This window comes from Polyodon spathula, chromosome 30, assembly GCF_017654505.1.
Source record: "Polyodon spathula isolate WHYD16114869_AA chromosome 30, ASM1765450v1, whole genome shotgun sequence".
Taxonomy (NCBI): Eukaryota; Metazoa; Chordata; class Actinopteri; order Acipenseriformes; family Polyodontidae; genus Polyodon; species Polyodon spathula.
Genome location: NC_054563.1, coordinates 3,490,853 through 3,511,444, shown reverse-complemented (window position 1 = coordinate 3,511,444; position 20,592 = coordinate 3,490,853). Strand labels below are relative to the sequence as shown.

The 20,592-nt window shown below is 36.3% G+C and overlaps 1 protein-coding gene across 18 annotated transcripts in view; it reads right to left on the bottom strand.

Moving 5' to 3' along the window:
- The window catches only part of picalma (phosphatidylinositol binding clathrin assembly protein a), a 38,239-nt gene extending 18,572 nt beyond the window's left edge, over window positions 1-19,667 (bottom strand). For 5 of the 18 annotated variants that reach the window (XM_041233065.1, XM_041233068.1, XM_041233067.1 and 2 more), the window contains exons 1-10: window positions 19,120-19,667; window positions 7,977-8,119; window positions 6,478-6,553; window positions 4,502-4,604; window positions 4,141-4,234; window positions 3,130-3,241; window positions 1,728-1,834; window positions 1,565-1,606; window positions 654-665; window positions 419-504 (exon numbers count right to left, since the gene is read on the bottom strand). In XM_041233065.1, the coding sequence (XP_041088999.1) occupies window positions 419-504; window positions 654-665; window positions 1,565-1,606; window positions 1,728-1,834; window positions 3,130-3,241; window positions 4,141-4,234; window positions 4,502-4,604; window positions 6,478-6,553; window positions 7,977-8,119; window positions 19,120-19,249 (905 nt within the window). In that variant the 5' untranslated portion in view covers window positions 19,250-19,667. The remainder of the gene's footprint in view (window positions 1-418; window positions 505-653; window positions 666-1,564; window positions 1,607-1,727; window positions 1,835-3,129; window positions 3,242-4,140; window positions 4,235-4,501; window positions 4,605-6,477; window positions 6,554-7,976; window positions 8,120-19,119) is intronic. The other 13 variants (XM_041233072.1, XM_041233070.1, XM_041233071.1 and 10 more) reach the window with 8 other exon arrangements.
- Between the last annotated feature and the right edge of the window lie 925 nt (window positions 19,668-20,592).

The window sequence follows — 20,592 nt, the reverse complement described above, 5'->3', positions numbered from 1 at the left end:
AACAACAACAACTCAGTACTGCTTGCATATTACAGAGATTACTTAAAAAAAAGTTACACTACTGATTTTAAAAGAGATCTAAATGTGAATATCTGCTGTAGTGTAAATACCACAAATATGAGATATTAAAAATTGAGCAGTAACTTGCGATAGAACGAAAAAGCCATCCAATTTTGTTTGTTGCTAATCAACTCCTGTCTAGTAACAGATTGGCTTTTGGAACCATTGTAATAAGGTACTGAAAATGAACAGCAAACATTAACCATCACCCCACCCCACCCCACCCCACCAAAATAACACCCCAACATACTTTGTTTCTTTTGTGGTATGAAAGTAATCCAGTTTCAAAAACACAGAGTTATGATCCACCCAAGTAAAAGTCTGTCCATGTGGACAAACTAAACACTCAACAACTTACCTGCTTGCAGCGGTGGAATCTTTGACCTTTTTCCCTTCTAAAGAAGCCAAGTGCTGTTCTAAAGCTTCGAGAAGGCTGCTAGGTGCCTACAACAATATCAGAGATTCCAGAGTGATCATTTTTTGGAAAAAGCACGTAAGGTATTTATTATTTAAAAAAAAACACAAAATACACTAACAACCAAGCAACTGCAAAAAATATAGATTGATAAAAAGAGTGAGATGCAGATACTTACACAAACTGTAAACTGAAAATGGAAAGATAAGGAAAATACAGAAGATAAAGGTGGTAATTGCAAGAAATACATAAATCAGTATATAGAATTCTCTTATAAAATTGTGCATATTATACTTTCACAGTGCTGTATAACATACAAGATAAAAGCATAATAAACCCTTATTTGCTTGATAATAATCTTATTTGCTTTATTTAGTGGACTATTAAGGTATGCAAATTAAAGTATAATAGTTCTTTCCAATATATTTACTCAGAAGGTAAGCATGGGTCAGCTACATGTTTCTCCAATGCAAATGGCATCCACAAGGCCAACTTTGGGCATTTCAAACCAAGCTCTCACTCTTGTGCAAGAACACTGCAGTATTAGATCTTCACCATCATAAGGATGGATGAGGAGGAACTTGCAACCTTGGGTTATCAGAATGGTTCAGAGCTTCCTTTCTCAATTATAAAGATGTATTTAAATCTCAGTGTTGTTGGTGTACAGAACACATACTGCACAAAATGAACGTCTGACTTCTGCACTTCCTTGAGTTTACAATAAAATACCAAAAAAACAATTTGACACAATTGCATTGTATGCAGCATTGAGAGAGGATACACTCTGGTAACACCTTTATTTGCTGTATAGCGTGAAAAGTTAAGAAAAGAAACAGTAGAAGATTTCCCTGAAGGCTACATGCACTTAAAGCATCCATGCACCTGGCAGTGCATAATCTGCAGAGCATTTGTGTAAAAGTTAGTGCCATTTAACATCAAAGATTGGAAAGGCTGCAAGTGACTTTGGCCATAAAGACTTAATACAAGTGACATATATTATCTTTATTAGGCTTTAAGCTAAAAAAAAGAAAAAAAAAGTAAAAGAAATGTCAAACTCTCAAACGTTAAAAAGCATCACTGGCGACTTACCTGAGAAAGGTCTGGTATGTCTCCCTTATCAATCCCAACTTGCTGTAAAAAAAATAAATAAATAAATAAATATAAGGAGCAGTGTGTTTTTCAAATCAATTATTCTTATTTATTATAATAAAACTTAAACCAAAAAATTAAACCAAAAAGAAATACCACTCACTTCAGCGACTTTCAGGAATTCGGAGATCCTGGTCATTCTGGTGAGGAATTTCTTGTAGATGTCAAGCCCCTCTTTGCATTGGACTTTCTTCATATCGAAATATTTTTCTAATCAAAAAAAAAAAAATAAAAAAAAAAAAAGTTAGTAGGAATACAGCATTAAAATTCTGAAAGAACTGCTTCGACAATTTTACATGCCAATAAAGCAAATTCCCAGTGTCTTTAAATAACCCATAACTTTGTTTTCCTAGCTCAATGACGTTGTTTAAAACTACTGGTTGATGCATTTGCTTGCATGACAAAGATGTTTGCTTCCCTCAATGTGGAATTTAGCCCACCATCAGGCTGGGTCAAAGCCGTCTGTAAACCTCAAACGATCACTCTGTCATTTTCATAAATTAAGCATATGTTTGTATGTGACCATAAACAGGAAACTGGACTGGGAGGCACCCAAACAAATAAAATGAGAGACGGCAGAACGCATGGGTCGCATAGAAAATATTACTTTGCAAGAACAAATCAGAAGGTGTTACTCAGCAGGGTTGGAAAAAGCATATCAATTTGAGACAACCAACATTTTACTGTGAGCCACACGTGAGCCTTCTACCGTTACCTGCTGCACAGTAATACCCCCTCTTCCCTAATCTGAAACACTTTCCCTCCTGAAAATACTGTGTGTATATCAAATTACAGTGCACAGCTTAGCACAGTCCTGCCAGAAGATTACATCTCAGACCCAGCAAAATGAACTAATTCCTGCATACATAGCAATCTCTGCTAAGAAAATCTGCAAGTGCTCTGTGGAGTGCTTGACAAGCTGACAGGACAAGCAATGTATGCTATAAACCTTGAAGATGTTCAAAATTTTAATAATTTTGACTTCTGCAACTAATTTAGTACTAAGGAATTCATTTTTAGTAGAAATCAAATGACCACATGACCACGTACATACTGTACATAAGAGAACAGGTGTGGCCATCACAGATGAAAGGCAACATTTTAATCCTGTCCTAATGCAAGTGTAAAAAAAAAATTAAAAAAACGTATTAATGGCATTTGAAGCATTTTATCCTTTAACATACAATACACTACAATATAATTATGCAAAATTATTTCAAGTGTGTTGTAGTAAGTTTAATATAAGTGAACTGATAAGATTTGTGACTCTGAAATAGGAATTTGAGGTTGTATTTGTATGAGGGCTAGTACCATCCTAAATCCATTATCATTTGGAGTTCTACTAATATCTAAAAGCTGCATAGCAGTCGTCATCCGTCCGTGTAACCCCACACCCCCCGTCCCCCGGAATAAAACATTTGGTGGGATCAATTCCTCATTCTTTCACATTGAAATGCAGCTCTCAATCAACACGTGCTCTTTTCAGAAGATAAAGAGTCACTTACCCAGCAGGTTAATAATTCCCTCATTATAAGCGGCAAACAGTCTAATGGCATCTTTGAACAGGAGCATGAAGGCTGCATTGACCACCCCATTTGTGAGTTCATTGGCATTGACCTGTGGAAAACCCAAAGCATATTAACTGAACTGCACTGTGAATCATTCCATTAACACAGTTACTTAGTATGAAAAAACTCCCATTTTTATTTTTTACCCCTCTGACTTAACACATTTTTTTGGAATTTTCTTCCTGTATTTGCACAAAAAAAAAAAAAAAAAAAAAAAAAAAAGCATTTCTAAATCGCTAGCCATTATTAGTTTACATTACGAATAAGGCATAGAAGTATAGGAGAATCTACATTCAACTATAGTTTTATATCCATTTAGAGTTGAATGTGCTCCACAGACCAGACTTATGAATTGCTCTATATACAGCAAATATCTTGCTTGACTGTTCCTTGGAACAACTTTACATGAAAGTAACATGCTTTTTAACTCAATTCAGACAGACGCCTACCTGGTTACCACAAAAGTTGATATATTTTACAAAGCAAAATCAAAATGCAGGTATTACGATGTTAGAAATTGTTCTGTGCCTTGTCACTTTTTTGTTTATAAAATGGATAATTTCTTTTCTTTTTTTTTTGTTGTATTAGCCGAGTGATAGCCACAGCCCTCCTAGAAACTAAAGCTTTCCATAGGCTCTTAACCTGATTAACAAATTATACCAATTCATCATATTGAATAAACAGTACTCCATTAAACAGTAGGCTACATACAATACTACATAATGAAACTAACCTGGACACTCTGTTTAGACAGGTGTTGCTTTTGCTATATGCTGCAGGCCTGTTCTGCTGGATGTGTACTGTACAGCATCTGGTTACATTTAGGCTTGATTCACATGATGTGTGTCAAGAGGCATTAAATACATCTCTGCTAAAGCTGTAACCTATTGCACTATAACATGTTTAGTCCTTCCTGGGACAGGATATAGCCGACTGATTTAAACTCACGTTGAAGTCTAGCAATGTGTCCATCTGATTTTGGATTATTGGTATTGTTTTTAGCAGTTTTTCTGTGTTCATAGTTCTCATCACCCCATCAGCTCTGCAAAATGTAAAACATGCATTACTTTCCCATACCACTACAATAAACAATACAGCTACATATTATAAAAAGTAAAACGAGAACAAATGCAAAACCAAAAAAATAAATAAATAAAAGAACAACCCACACACAAAAGCAATGGTACCAGTGATAAATAACCGTAAGAAAAAACAAACACGTTTGTGAACACACACGCAGGCTTAGGTGGGCACCGTTACAAATATTTGGTGAATTGGAAAATAATAATAAATCACACACAGCTCTTACCCTCTTTTCACCTTCGTAAAGTCAAATGCAACCTGTCTGTATGAAACAGCTTTTTCATTCAGGTATCTGCTATACCGCCTGATAAACGTAGACATGTCGTAGCCTTTGGGGGGGGGGGTGCGCAGAGGGAAAAAAAAAAAAAGTTTGGTTAACAACATTCTTGTAAACTATACATTTTATGCACCTTAATGTACTGAAAACAGCTTATACCATTTTACTGAGCAACATCGTTTATTAAGGACACACTCACATTTTTTCACAGTCACCTGCTGCCTGAGCAATTAAGTCATGCCAAGACGATTTACAACTGAGAAGATATTTCTTTTTAATGTTATGGTCTTCACAAGTGGCCTACGAAACAACTGCACAAAGAAAAATAACTAGTGTGGCTACGAACCAGTGGATGACATGGAGCTCAAGACACAGAATTATGAAAAGTCCTTTCAGCATTTTCTTATCCATCTCTTTGCAAATGACAGCATTTAATACCAACAGGGAGAGTAGCAACTAATGGTGCGGGCTGTTCAGACAAGCAAGAAATGCACTCTGCTTTACAAACTGACAGCTCCACAGAGCAACCAGTGAAAAAAGCTGTCATTTTAATTAGCAAGTCAGTCTCTTTTAGTGGCAGCATTCTTAGGATGTGCGGGGCAAAGGGGGAGAGGGATTCAGATTGCTGAAAGTCACGTTAATGTGGAGCAATCCCTCTGGTAATTACTGTAAAAACAACAGCTTTTCTAGCGAACCTTGACTAAAGAATTGTTTTTGGAAAGATATCTGTCAAGATCAGCTCTGTTTGCAGGGAGAACGCACTTATGACTAGAATATAATGTGCACTTATTTCGTTAAAAAGTACTCAGTCAGAAATCCCTGTATTTTGTCAGAAATGAATGAGAAGAATTGCAAGTATTTTAGGCATTGTACTATCCTGAGGATTATACTGCACAGCCCATTCTTCACATGAAGCCTTGGAATTGGGGAAATGTGTGGAATTTGGCATTTTGAGTAATTTCACACACTCCTCTCCTTTGACAACTGCCTTCAGATCTCCAATAACTGAAAGACACATAGGGACATAGTTTTTTTTTTCTTATCTGAAGATGAGAGGTGCCAACAGGCAGAATAAGAAATCACTGACTATTTGCGCAATTCCCAATATGTACTAATATAAAAGTTCTCTTTAGCAAGTGCATAGAGTAAAAGAACATTAAAATAACTGAATAATGGTACCAATAACAAGTTCCAAAGATTTTGTTTGGTGGCACCTTATACAAATAGAGAGAGAGAGAGAGATATTAGTTACATTTGAAAGCACTACAGATACACCACGGCATGGTTAGTATACTGTAGCAATATTGGCTTTCATTTCTGGCTGCTTTAGCTTTCAGCAGCAACAATGGCTTCTAATTTAGACTCAACAGGTTCAAGAGAATGTACAGGATTTGGATGAAAAATGTGAAACCCAGTCCATAAAACTGTCAACAGGGTGTAGGGCAACGACAGGCATCACTGGGCTGTCATTCAACATGAAAGTCAGCACAGCGTTTACAATTGTTCTGGATGGATACATGCACATTCTTCAACATTTTACTTTACAGAGAAGTCGTGGTAGAAATATGCAGCGAAGTTGTGAATATTGATCGGTAGTTATGTCATTCGGTTCTGCTCCAACTAATGATGATTTGATGGAACGGCATGTTCTTTTGCATGAGGACAGAGGGTTTAGTGCTGGGTGAAAACAACCAAGAAAAAGATGAACACGCTTACAATTCAACGACAAATAGAACGCTACAGAACATTTCTGTCAGTAGGTTGTGCAGTGGTGCTGCATGCTAACTAACAGGACACAGCAGTTGTGACAAAAAACAAAGTATAATAGAATAGAAAGATACAGGTTTGAAAAAAGGGGCAACATTTTTACAGCTCCCCCAAATAGGATCCACTAACACTGCAAACTTGTACTCCATTTAACTCACCTTGTAACCCACTTTTGTCTAAAAAACTACTCAAGTTGAATAATGTATTCCTTGAAGCCAGGTACTGGATAAACCTCTGCAATGAAAGAACAATGAAGAGACTGTAAAACCATATCAAAACAGGTCCTTACCATGTAGACTGTTCTACATCTCCACAGATGTCAAATGACCATTACTACTGTAAAGATATAAACACTTCATATACTGGCACATCTTCTCAAAAGATAATTATTAATTATAAATTAATTAGTCACAAAAAGACCACGCACTAATGCATTTAAACAGTGCACAACATTATGGTCAGATGAATTGAGAATTTGATCCAATATTTAAAGAATCACCAATTGGCTCCAGGGTTTTTCATTTGTTTAATCAATTACCCATCTAAGCAAGCGAGTGTTTCAAGATTGGGATGAAATAAAATAAGATTGTTTTTTTTTTTTTTTAGTGGTAGTCTGGTGTGTGTTATAATTAGGGCTTGAAGTTTGCGGTTTTAACCGATAACAACCAAAATACCTATTTAAAAAATTCAGTTTTAATTTTTTTTAAACAAATAAAACGTGGGTTTGGCAACATATTTTAAATAATGTAAATCATGCACTACTGTATTTCTACATAAAGAAAACAGCTTTCAGAAGACAGGCAGTGTGCAAAGACATTGCAACTGACCAATCATCAATTTTGGGCACTACATAATACACGTAATTTGCGTTAATGTGTCATTTGCTTAGCAACGGGCTTAGCGACCACAAACCCATCTAAACAAACCAGCAACATGGTGCAGCCAGTTAGTTTTTTTGGTGTTACGATTATATTCAGTGATGAACCGAAAACGTTATTGTAAATACAAAACTGCTGTATACAGTTATGCTTCAACTAATGCATATAAAGAAAGTTTCTTGTGTACAATGACTGCCCAATTATTATTATTACTATTATGATTATCATTATTATTATAGCTACATAAATATCAAACCTTAAAATCAGGAGTACCATGATGAATGTTTAATCTTAGAAATAAACGTTATTAACTTCTTGTATGCTGAGATGTATGACTGTAGTACGCTGTACTCATACAATGGGATGGGCCGAAAAAAAACATGAAATGTGTCTGTAGTGTGACAGATACGCAGGCAGTCATGGGTGTACAATTCAAAATTCCATGAACTGTGGGGTTAGAACGGCACATAAAAATCCATCTGATGCGTACTAAAACATTGGGAGAATGAACTGTTGTACAGTAGTTTCATCTGTTAGATACCGCATCGGGAAGTCTATTAGACAATGCAACGGCAGAGCCTGACTGCCACGCCTCAGAGATAAGGACATTTGATAATAAAAGCATTTAGATACATGAAGTAATCCTCGTCATTACCCTAAAAAGAAAAAAAGATTAGCAATGACCTAACAGCCCTTTTGCAGTGTTACACATTCTATGGCATTCATGGTATTTCAGTACCAATACATGTACAGCAATGCAGCTTTGTAAAGCAGTTTACCTCATTGCCGTAAACCATCAAGTGGTGTGTTGCGATGAGAGCTTTAAACACCACCACCCAGCTGCCATTTGTAGTCCTCTCAAAAAACGTGTCAGCCAGATGTGGGATGTTAACATTCATCTCGTTGGTGCACTGGATCAGGTCTAAAATAGGAAACAGTAGAAAAAAAATATTTTAAAATAAAAAAGGAAGGCGTGTGTGGTCTGGATCATGTAATGGGATTTATTTGGGGCACCATCTCAAAGTGTGGAGTTCAGTTTCATTGATATGGGCAGGAGGTAAAAACAATTCCACAGTGAAAGGATTATTATTATTATTATTATTATTATTATTATTAATGAACAATCAATAAACGAAAATATGAAGTTGAAACAGCAATGGCGAAACAGAGAAGATCGTATACAGGAACTCCCTTCACATGGATGCTTAATGATGTGATGAAGACCTTGAGGGGAATACACACACACACATAAGCTAAAAACCTGCTCCTGTTTGGACACTGAAGCAGTGAGGGCTGGTCTTCAGCGAGGTGCGGAAGATACAAGCAAAATTATGGAGTTTTCTGCAGGGGGCCAATCCCAGCATGCTATTTACCAGTTTCACATGAAGCCTCACTTTGATGCAACACTTTCTTCCATTCCTTTTATGTTTTACAGATATTCTGAGCCATTGCTTTTCTTAGCATACGCAGCAATCTTCATTTATAGCTATCTAGCTATCTGGATATCCTTCCGGTATTTCTCTTTTGACTATCCATTTTAAAAGGTATGTAGCACAAAGAAGCATATAGCACTGGGGTGCAATTCAGTCAGTAACGGTACCTGTGCATACCATGACTTCATAGCCACTTGAGGAATGCTACTGTATTAGCGTAGGACTGTGGCTACTTTCAGTACTTATAAACTGATAGAAAACCCTGTCCCAAATCCCAGCTTCTGATAGGGCTTTTGACAAACAATGCAAAAACATGTCATGCTAAATTATACTGCATTATTGACTGCAGGATCTACGCATTTACACTGATGCCCCCTGTATAGTAATATAGCTACCATTATTTAAACCACCTTTCAAATACAGTAACTTCTTGAAAAAAAAATGTAATTTACTTTTAAAAATAAATCTGGACGAAAGCAGATTTTAAAAACTTCCTTCCTAAAATGTTTGATTAGCAAGTTCAAAACCCTACTGAACCTCAACGCTGCAGTCTAAACAGAGGAGCAGAGATAACACCCAAGAAAAGGAAACGTTGCATTTGACATTCAGATATTCAGCATTCTTTAGGGGCAGCACAGAGATTTGTTTCCTGCATACTGTAAACGCTGGGGTGAATACTGTGCTGTACACCCACATCCCACACTTGCTATGAACTGGATGGTTCTGTATCCGTCCCAGGACCCTTTTTGTTGTGGCATCTCGGTGCAGTCAGTGTTCTCCAACTTATAAATGACATAATAAAAGGTAAACAGTTAGTAATGCACTCTCAATTCCGTGTTTTGCTTAAAAGTAGCTTTCAACGGTTTAATATTGTAACTGGCTACAGTCAAAACGGTGGATTAAGCTGCAATACACAAGGCATGAACTATACTGATTGATGTGCACTGGGCATGGTTTTGAGGTGTACCACAAAAATATATTTGGCAAAGATAGGAAAAAATTAATTAAAAAAAATAAAATAAATATATCTCTTTACAGCAGCCCCTTCAGGATAGCACAAAAAGGGATGGGTTCATCACCAAATCAGGCAGTAGTTTGAGAAATGTATGTCATTTTTTTTATTAAATATTTTTAAATTGCCAAATTATAATAGTGTACTTCACTCAAACCTACACAACCCAACATCATAAGGAGATCAAAATAGAAATCTTTGCAGGTTTTTTTTTTTTTTTTTTTTTTTTTTAATGTACAAGTCTACAGTAACTTGCTTTCACTGAATGTTTCAAGGCTGCTTACTTTGCTTTGTAAGGAAATTATCGGCAGGTTGAGGCAACAATTAAAAGAGTGACAAATTTCAAAGTCTACAGAGAAATATCTTCTCTTATTTCACAACAAGGTGTCATTTAAATGGACAGAGTTGCATTCATAGTATCATTTTAGAAGACAACAGTTTACACTATGGGCTACTAGCACTAGAAATTCTAGAAATGTGCACCAAATATATATATATATATATATATATATATATATATATATATATATATTTTTTTTTTCATTAAATACTGTTTTAATAAAGTTTCACGTTGTCTGGATTTGAACCGCCAACCTGCAGCACTACAAGCTGACACGCTACAGTTTCGCTAAAGGGTAATCACCCCTAGTGGTGTTTGTATGCAAATATACAATGTGCCTATTTGGCCAGTAGGGGTCAATAAAACATACCTACATAAAAATAAAATATGTCTGTCTGTAGTAGGAACATGGGAAATTAATCAAAATATTTAATTATTATGGTTTTCACAACATCAGGTTCAAGTTTTTATCCTGTGAATCTCTAAGCTTCACAGCGTATAACAAAAATGTTCATTTTACATAACATTCTGTGGCTTTTCTAAACAAAAGCTGTAGGTTTCAGATAACTTTTTAAAAAAATAACGTTTGAAGTTCAAAACGACTGTGTGTGTGTATCTGTTGCTTATGCTGTGGTACAGTTTGCAGTTATTTTACATTTTGGTTTGTTTACATATTATTCTGATACAACATTGAGAGGTTTGATGCTTTTATGGAGCGTCGGTCATCCCAAAGTACACTTTTGCATGCAGAAAATGAGCATTCTGCGTCAATGCTATTTACTGGTACTGTCAAGCACCTGATTACAGCAAGAGTTGGGAATCTCAAAGGCCTCTGCTTTATGTTTATGTTCATAAGTAATTAGTTCAACATAATTAGCGCAAATGTAAAAAAAAGCTGATTTTTGGGTTTTTTTTTTGGTTGAGATGGAGTACAATCACAGACACCAAATCCGTGACACACGTGTTCACCATGACTTAATCCCAGACTTCGCTTTGTGACCTACAGTAAACAAAAGCAAGCCTTACATCCACGTGACAAATGTCTTTTCATTATTGAACCCATGCTGCAAAAATAGTTCATGTACCAACACGTTTCTGTTGGTACTATTAACAAAACACGTATGTCATAGATTTGCACACCCACTACTGCATGGAGAAAAAAAAATGCTTTGAAACAAAAACACTTGCAAAATCCACCAAGGTAATTTGACACAGTAAAAAGAAAAAAATGTGTCTACTGATTAGCAGACATCAAATTAATAAATACATTAAATACTGTTTTAATAAAGTTCAGTCTACAAAAAAAGAAAAATAATTCCTCTGCTGTATTATCTTTGTCAGATTTAGAGAAGCCAGCACTTTGAAACAGGGGTGATTCATCCCTATGTGTATTCATGACAAGTTTTTGCTGACTGCAATGCAATAACCAGCGCTTACATTGTTTGTAAATAAAGTCTCCCAGTGTCTATAAAATCACTGTACTAGGAATATGTGGGGTTGCAGTACTGTATAGCGAATCTCACACTTTGGATTTGCATTATCACCTGGGTCAAACCCTACCAAACTGATCCCTACTTTAAGAAATACCTTCAAATACAGTTTGGAGATCTCTAATCCCTAAAGTTCCAGAGTCCAGATTATACAGTACCTGTACACGAAGAGTCTTAAGAGAATGTATTTACAGTATGTAAAGGTCATTAGAGCAAGAAATAGATCAAAACTTCCTATTGCTTCATGGCAGGAACCAGAATCAACTTTGACCCTCAGTGCAAGTGGCTGGCATTTAGACTATGTTGTCTTAAATCCACTTTCTCAAGCCCTGAACACAAACAACCAGGGAGCTTGGTTAGCAGGTACTAGTCACAGTAGTTGACTACTTTTCTGTTATTTAAATTTGATGCGACAGGATAAGAGAAGCCTCGCCTTACTTGTCAGACACTTGTATACTCTAAAGCTGGTTGCTGACAGGAGAACAAATAGGCTTATTTATCTAGTGTGCGTCTAAATCTTTGAATGGATACTTTTGGTCACAGACAAAAACTGGCATACTGTAACAGTAAGTTAAAGCAATAGTATATTCAGAATACTCTACTGACCAAGCAACACAGGATACTCCCATTCATTGTTTTCAATCAACTACTATGCAAGCAATGTTCCTATGGTTGCAACAACAATAGGAAGATTATGTTGCTTGGTTCTGGAAAGAAACCTACTAACCTCTGACCGCCTACAGATCAACAGTCACAATTAAGCAAAATTGAGTGGGTTGTGCCTGTGTAAATGTATACGTTTAGCTTGTTTCTGCTTTGTATGTGGCCATCTTGCCACTGTTCCTTTGGTTAAATGTGGCCTAAATCTTGATGGATTTTCCAGTAAAAAAGGGAAACATTCAGATAAGACTATCAGCTCTCCGAAATTGAAGTTTGATACAGTTAAAAAAGAACAAAACTGCTATATATTTTATATCTCAACTCAACTTTGAAACTATTCTCCTTCGACTGAAGGAGGGAGGTCTTAAATCGAATAGGGTCTGACAATCTCCCTCTATAAATGTCTTTTTTATAACACCTTATAGTACCAGGGAATCCATCTGGATTGCATCAACCACTTGTTTTTAGTGGTATCCTGGGATGGCTGACAAAATCCTAGGCAACTCCTCAGTGCTGTAAAATGTACAAATCTATGACTTAACCCATTGGGGTATAAAATCAGTCCCCCAGCTATCCAGTTTTAAACTGGAAGCGCTGGTTTGCTTTATAGTTTCTCTCTGACGGTCATTACCTTACTAGCACTCTCCCATGCCATCCTGCTTTGTGTCTGTCAAAAACACTTAAGGTTCTGTCCCTGTCTGTTTTCACGGGTGTGTTGTCAACTGAAACACGGGTTTGCTAATGTACTGTTTTGCTACTTTTAGAAGGTGCCAATCATACTAATTATATCTGTCCAAATGATAGCAGTCCACTCTAAAGGTTATTAACCTAATGTATTATTTAATTGAATCATCAGCTGTAGCAATGCCTAAATATCCCAATACACAAATACGCCTCCCTGGTCAGAGATCTCATATAAAGGCCTAGGTATAGTACACTAGTATTTTTTAGGGCAATTCTCAACTGCACCCGTCACCAGCAGCACTCTTGGTATTAACAACTATGGATATCAATGGACCATCTAACAGTAGCAGCTGTTTTGTCTTTTATACAAAAGATACATGTATCTTACACCTGTAGAAAACACACACACATGACTTTGTACTGATTCCATGGCCAGAAATGAAGGCAACCAGAGAACAGTACATTATTTTGACAAACTTACTCATTCAAGGGCACTCTCAATTAAAGTGTCATGGGAATTTACAAGTAAAGTATGCCAGGCCACTAGGCAAATGAAAATCTTTATGCCTGGAATGCACAAAGCTTTCTCTTTTGATATTTCTTGAATACCGTTAGTGGAAATGGGATGAATAAATTGAAGTGTACTATACTGTAGTTTTACTAAATGTTCTGTGTGCTATGCTACACAAAAAGAACTTAAGAGCAATGACGGGACAGCCATAAAGCTATATGGTTGCCTACATAATGGGTCTCTCAATGGGGTAAAAAAAGAAAAGAAATAAAAAAGGACTTAACAGCTTAAATTGGAAATCCGTCGTGTAAAAGACATGCTATAATCTGCGACAACACAGTCTTGATGACAACAGTGAAAACTGACCAACAGTCATCAGTCAAATAATCTGGTATTTAGGTCTGGAAAATATAACCTACAAATATTGAAACAAGGCACCTATTAAAAAAAAAAGTAAATAACAAAAACATTAAAGTTATGGAAGTTGTGCATGTAATTTTCTATTTTGTCAATTTGTAACATTTAGATTTTCTAAGCATCTCCTTGAGACACCAACAGTAAGGTACAACGCACAATCCCTGGATAACTAGCTGACAAAGTAGCTTTTTGTATTTCACTAGGCTGTTTAAATAATTAACTAATTAATAATTCATCAGAACTTCTACTCAAGACAATATGACTTGGGGCAGAAGAATGAAAAGACAAAGCCTCTCTTGCTGGCCATTTAGTAAAATGAAGCACAATAGAACTTTTTTTTTTTTTTGCCTACATAGTGCACTCACTGTTCATGCAGATATCTCTGAACCATGAAAGGGTTCACCAGTATATTTATCAGAGGGAGTAGACAATTTCTTAACAGCTTGCTTTGTCAATAAATATGTTATTTTAAAACACTGTTTCAGATCAAACTACATACATATTTTATTGTATCTTATTTTCTATTGAAGTTTCCTTGCAGATGTATAAAACTGGCTGAGTACTGTGCTCACTGTGGCTTTCTAACTGATATGCCAGAGGGAGCAACTGTACTGTAGATACATTGTTGGGTACAGTAAATCCTTTGAGATGGCTCCCATGAGCTACTGTAGGACCCAAATCCCTTGCATTGCAACTTGTTAAATTTGGATTTTGTTGAATTGGCGATTTGGGTTTTAGTGTATGAATCAAATAAGGGGATGAAAACATAAAAGCCAAAGATTTCAGGAGTTCAGTGATCTAACAGATTTATGTTTTTAAAATAAGTGTGACAGGACAAGGCGTGCACTTGCAAGGGAAGGCAACACACGCATCGTGCTGCAAGCACATCACACAATAAGAGGCAGCTGTTTCAGTGCGCTGTTTCAGCCTGGTGTGGGAGAGAGAGAGAGAAGCGCCATCTGAAAAGCTTAGCGTGAGAGACTATGAAGCCAGTGCACGTTGTAAGCTAGTGTTTTTATTGTTTTTAAAAAAAATATGTACATATATATTTTTTTTCTTTCCATATTGCAGACTTTTCCCCACTGCCCGGGCGTCCCAGGGTCCTGGGGCTTAGTGAATTTTAAATCCTGAAAACCCAGGCCTGGAATTTCATCCCGGGTTTGGAAACCCCAGTATTTACATTTCAAAAAACAAACTGAACTTATCTACTGTACGTACTTATTCCTAAATTTGATAGATTTATGCATGAAACTACATAGAAGGTGAAAAAGATTACAGCTCGTTCCTCCCCCTCCTCCAGACGACAGGGAAATGTAAAATGAGGAAGCCCTCTGGCTAAGACAAGCAAGCACACTGAGTTTATTTTGTGTGGGTGCCGATTATTTATACTAGCACAATAGTTATCTGTCCCGGGGCCAGATACTGTTTAGGGAAGCCCTAGATGTTCTACAAAACCTGAGGCTCTACTTATCGGTTAAATGCGATTTTTGATGCCACATGGACACCAGCATGTTAATTATCATCGCATAATGATAATTATCATCATTTTTTTTTTACTGTTTTGTTTGAAAACCCAGGATTTCTTTAACCCAATATTAGCTTTTAGCAACATATAAAGAAAGACTAGTGGTCACCGCAGACACCTAAAGCCTCGCGCCCCTCCACCCCACCCCACCCCACCCCACCCCCCCAACCAACCAACTAACCAACTAACAATTTGAATGCCTGTACTTTTCATAGAAAACCATATATAAAATTAGTTCCAGACAGATTTGCCAAGTTTTTATTTGCAAGTAACAAAGATTAAAAACAGGCTACAGGGAAACTGCAAATTGTTGACTGAGTTTGTCAACAATTGGCAGCCAGCTGGTTACACTTCATACATTAGACGACACTGGACATTACATACTGTACACAGAGTGCTTCCCCTGCGTTTACTGTAAACCTATTATGAGGGCACGGCTTACATTTTGAGTCTTGCACAAGGAAGCAAGCATTTGCTTGAACCATTTCTGTTAATACATAACTTGGTGAAAGTCACAGCCATCAGTAGAATGACCTCATTTACTATCAACAAATCAAGTTCCTGGTGTAAAGTTCATTACATGCAAATCATGCGGAGTCACTGCAGATGATGCATCATGCATTGGTATAAGGCAATAGTGGTTAAAAATAAATGTACAGCAGGGAAAATATACTGCATAAAACCACACTAGTGTAAAGCCTAAATTTTAAGCGTTCAGAAAATTACTTTAGGATGTTGACTCTGGTTGCAATACATAAAAACATATAATAATCAGTTGTTTTTAGTATTGATTGAAATGCACCTCTTAGAAAACTTAGGCAAAGCATAATCTAGAATATAAACAGAACATTGTATAGTCATTCCTAATCAGTTGCTTTTGTCATGACCTTTTGGCACTGTACTTTGTTGCAGTGGTTCACTTGATGGCACAGTACTTAAAATAATTGAATAGAAAAGTACAGGATATTTCCCCATGCAGGTAGACAGAAGATTTTTAAAACCAGGAAAAAATAAGGGATGTAGTGTTTAAACTGCTACCCAGTTTGCATACTGTCCAACCAAACCAACATGTCCTTTAGCCCACTATTTACTTTAATGTGGTCACAGTATGCAGTCTATGGTATTTGTCTAGTTTTTGAAACATAAACCAGACATGGAGACACAGATTTTCTTTACTATCTTTTCAAAATTGAGAAATATTCAGATATTAGACAATTACTAAATTTGCTAAAACAATATAAAAAACAGACCTAAGTTAGACTTGTATTGCTGTTCTCAGGTATAAAAAACTAGGTATCCTTAAAACTACAATTTAAAATGGTTTTATTTATTTCAGTCTCTTAAATAAAATAAATAAATAAAACCAATGTTGACCCTTCTAAGCTGATCATTGCCATTTTCAGCACATTGGATATTGATATATGTAATTTATTAATTCAAGTAATTCTGGTTTCTTTACTTGTCAATGCATAGCCGTAGGGAAACACAGTTTATAGTTTATCAGAGCTCTCATACTAAACTTTTAATTACAGTTGTATTCAAATACAAGAGACGCACTATTGAAAACGTGTAATTTCGGCAGGTGTATTTTCAAAGCCACGTTTACTTAATGCTTGTAATATGGTACCCAAGGTCAATATTCCATTACAGAACACCTGGATTACACCCAAACTACAGCAATGGTTTGTCAATGCTTCCACTCCCCAGCTGGCCTCACAATGATTACATGTACTATATGTATAGTTTATACTGTACTCTGTTTAAAGTACAGCAAGTCATTTTCCTTTTTACAGTCAAGCCAAAAAACTAATGTCCAACACAGGTTCTTTCAAACAGGGAATTCACATTTTATTTCCATTGTATCTTAAATTATACAGTATTGCGACTGGGTTTTAGCATGACATACATTGGCCAGACAGACAGGCAAACAGGGTTCCTCTACTCCCAGATGCTGATACTTCCCAGCAGAAAATACACACACGCCTCATACCCGTCAACCCCCCTTACATAAACAAAAATGTTCTGTACTCTACTAATGACTTAAGAGATCAGTCAAGTTTGTTAATCAGGCTATCAACTGCAAAAATTTTATAGACATGCCCTAAGCAACACAAACAGAATGTGCTGCTTATCGTGGAATCAAAAAAATGTTTCTCACAGGAAATGAGTTAAACAGGCACTGCACCACAAAACCAAGAGTCTGTCTGCTAATCAGGAGTGGGAACTACAAAGCTATTGATGATGTGGCAAAAAGCCAACATCCTACTTCAGACCGACTGAAGGAAAACCCTGAACCCCCCCCCCACCCCCCACCCCCCATGCCCTAATAACACAACAAACCCAGCTGTATTCTTTATGTACAGAGTCCAATGTTCACTTACTGTATTGTGAAAGATCAATTTTGAAAAGTCCCTGTACCACTTGAACTAACTGAGACGAAAATGAAGCCTGTACCCAGAAAGGGCAGTCATCTTCAAATACCCAAAGCAATCCAACACCTCAGGGGACTTTTAAAAGGACACCAGCTACCACAAACACTATGGAGTATGCCATTTCAATTATAATAAGCAATTATTACACTATTGTAGTGATAAATAAATCTACGGACGAAGCAACAAATGTAGCTCCCCATATGAAATAGTTTAGAACTGGAAAACATGACGAATTCATGAGATAACCATGTCAGCCCCTCTTGTATTATACAAATCACAAGTGTAATTAATTTTTAATATAGCATAAAATTCTTTATTATAGTCATCATCTTCTGAGGACCAAAATGTGAAATTAAGCTGGAGGCACCATTCTATTTACATGCATAACAATATATTAATAATAATAATAATAATAATAATAATAATAATAATAATAATTTGAAGAAAAGAATAAAAGCAGGAGTCATCCATCCTTCAATACAAATGGTATTTCTTTCACTGAGGTGTCAAAAAATAATATTAAGACTTGAAACACACGGCAGCGTGGATGTCACTGCCTTTTGCTTTATAGTTTAAATTCCTCACAGGTCAAAAAGACTAAATGCCTACTAAATATGCTGAGGAAATACAACACAGAAATAATCAACTACTGAACTAGTTACTGGCCAAAAAATCATTACCAAGTGTTGAGCACATCTATAGAGATCAGTTACTGGCATTCACACAGCACTACAAGTCAACTGCACACAACTGAAAACATAAATAGTGTGCATCAGTAAATTGAGAAAATGTGTGTACAGCAAAAACCCTTTCCGGCATGTCTTAAAACAAAAGCAAACTAAGCTAAGCCAGTGGTATTTACATAATAAATGATACTACTGTAAACGGATTACAGTAAGTTTACATGGTCAATAAAACATAAGATTATACGAAAAGATTATGAGAAACTTTGTACAGCTTTCCTGGCAATTATGAAATAGTTTTGTTTTTTTTTTCATTATTATTAAATTATAAAGACAGTATTTGCCAAAAACAGGAAATCAATATTTCATATATAATTAAGCATTGAAACCTCCATAATACCTTGTGTTACTGTACTTGTGTGTGTATTTTAACAGCCAGGACAATAATACACTAACTTGTTTACAGTCGTTCCTGTACATTATCTTAAAAAGCGAGGTACACGGAGAATCCAATCACTTTCTCTTTTTAGCAATATTAAATTCGTCTGTACAGTGGTTTACATTGTCAACGAAACACTCCTGTAACAAGAATGACATAAATGATAGGAGGCCTTGGTACTGCTTATATGACTGGTCGTGAAGGCTCGTCATAAGAACCCTAAAACACGTACACAATGCTTCAGACGACCACATTATCTGTTAACAAGACACCCCACTCCCTTAAGGGCTACTTACAGTCCAAATGTTTTTTCTTCGGACCCATAATTTCGTGCGTGGTTGCCTTGCACACAGTTTTGGAAACGGCAGACCCGGTGACACTGTGTTGAGCTGCAGTTATCCTGTCAGTTATGCTCTGTCCCGACATCTTCGACTTTTTTTCTTGTATATCTTATAAAATATTGAATATATTTTATTTTAAGGAAATGTTATTTTCAAATATCCTCTGGCGGCTCCACGGTTCAACTACCTGACCTAAAAAAATAAATAAATTTAAAAAAAATTAAAAAAAAAAAAAAAACACCAGACAGGTCCAGTCGTATCCGGGGCAAAAAAAAAAAAAAAAAAACCACACAAAAAAAAAAAATATATATATATAGATCCGCGAGTCTTGCTTCAACTAGCCCGAACACCAGTATGCAAAGGTATACTGTAAGCCGGGCTAAATGGAAAAGATACCCCTAGTTTTTTAAAGATAGGTCCTTTCTTTCTGTCCCTCCCTATTCCTATTCCACACACTCTCTTTCCCTCTGTCTATCTCTCCTCCCCCTACTGGGTTTAAATGGACTAGAGCTGGCTTGCAGGAAAATGGCGGGTCCACTTCCTCTCTCGCTGGAGCCTCCCAAGGTTTAGAAAGTTGTGCCGGGTGTGAAACTGACGACATTTTGGCTCACTTAATGAGTCGCCACCATGTACCATATTCTAAGACTCAAGAGCCGAAATGGCGACAGCCAGGCTATAGTTTCAGCATACTCTCTGTACACAAGAAACCTTGGAGCCTCCTATCGACAGGCAGGGAATTCAGTCGTGTCACATGACCCGTCCATCAGCAGACCGTGTCATCATTTGTTTCCAACGGTGCAAAACGTAGGCTTTTTTTTTTTTGACAGAGTACAAAACAGGTAAAAATAAGTTTGTCACCTCTTTGAAATCATATTTATTTAACAAAATTAGTGCAATTAGTCCATTGCAAAGAAGAAAAAAAAATACACATATGATAAATCTTGCTTATGACGTGGTGTTCATCCCTGTAAAGCCTGTATGTGTATAAATGAACACATTATCTATTTACTGTTTCTATTTAATTATGTTTGACTTATTAAGGTATACAGAAAGATTAACTGTCAGGTTAACTGTAACATTTTAAATTAGCTGCACACCGAACAGTACAACTACAATTCAACTTGTTGTGTAAACACACTTCAATACTACATTGAAACAGGGGGTAAAAAAATGTAGAACAGCATTTTTGTGCACTTTTACCATAATAAAGGTTAATGATGCAATTAGTAAAGTAACACATATAACTGCATGGTATGTTTGTCTTGAGTTTGCACATTTAAATCTTTTTTTTTTTTTTTTTTTTTTTAATAGAAAATCTTGCAAGTTACACAACTGATTTTATTATTCTGAACACAAAATGCGACCCGGGTCCATTGCAACGTTACAAACCAGCATTACAAACAACATTAGAGTTAAACAGCCACCAGC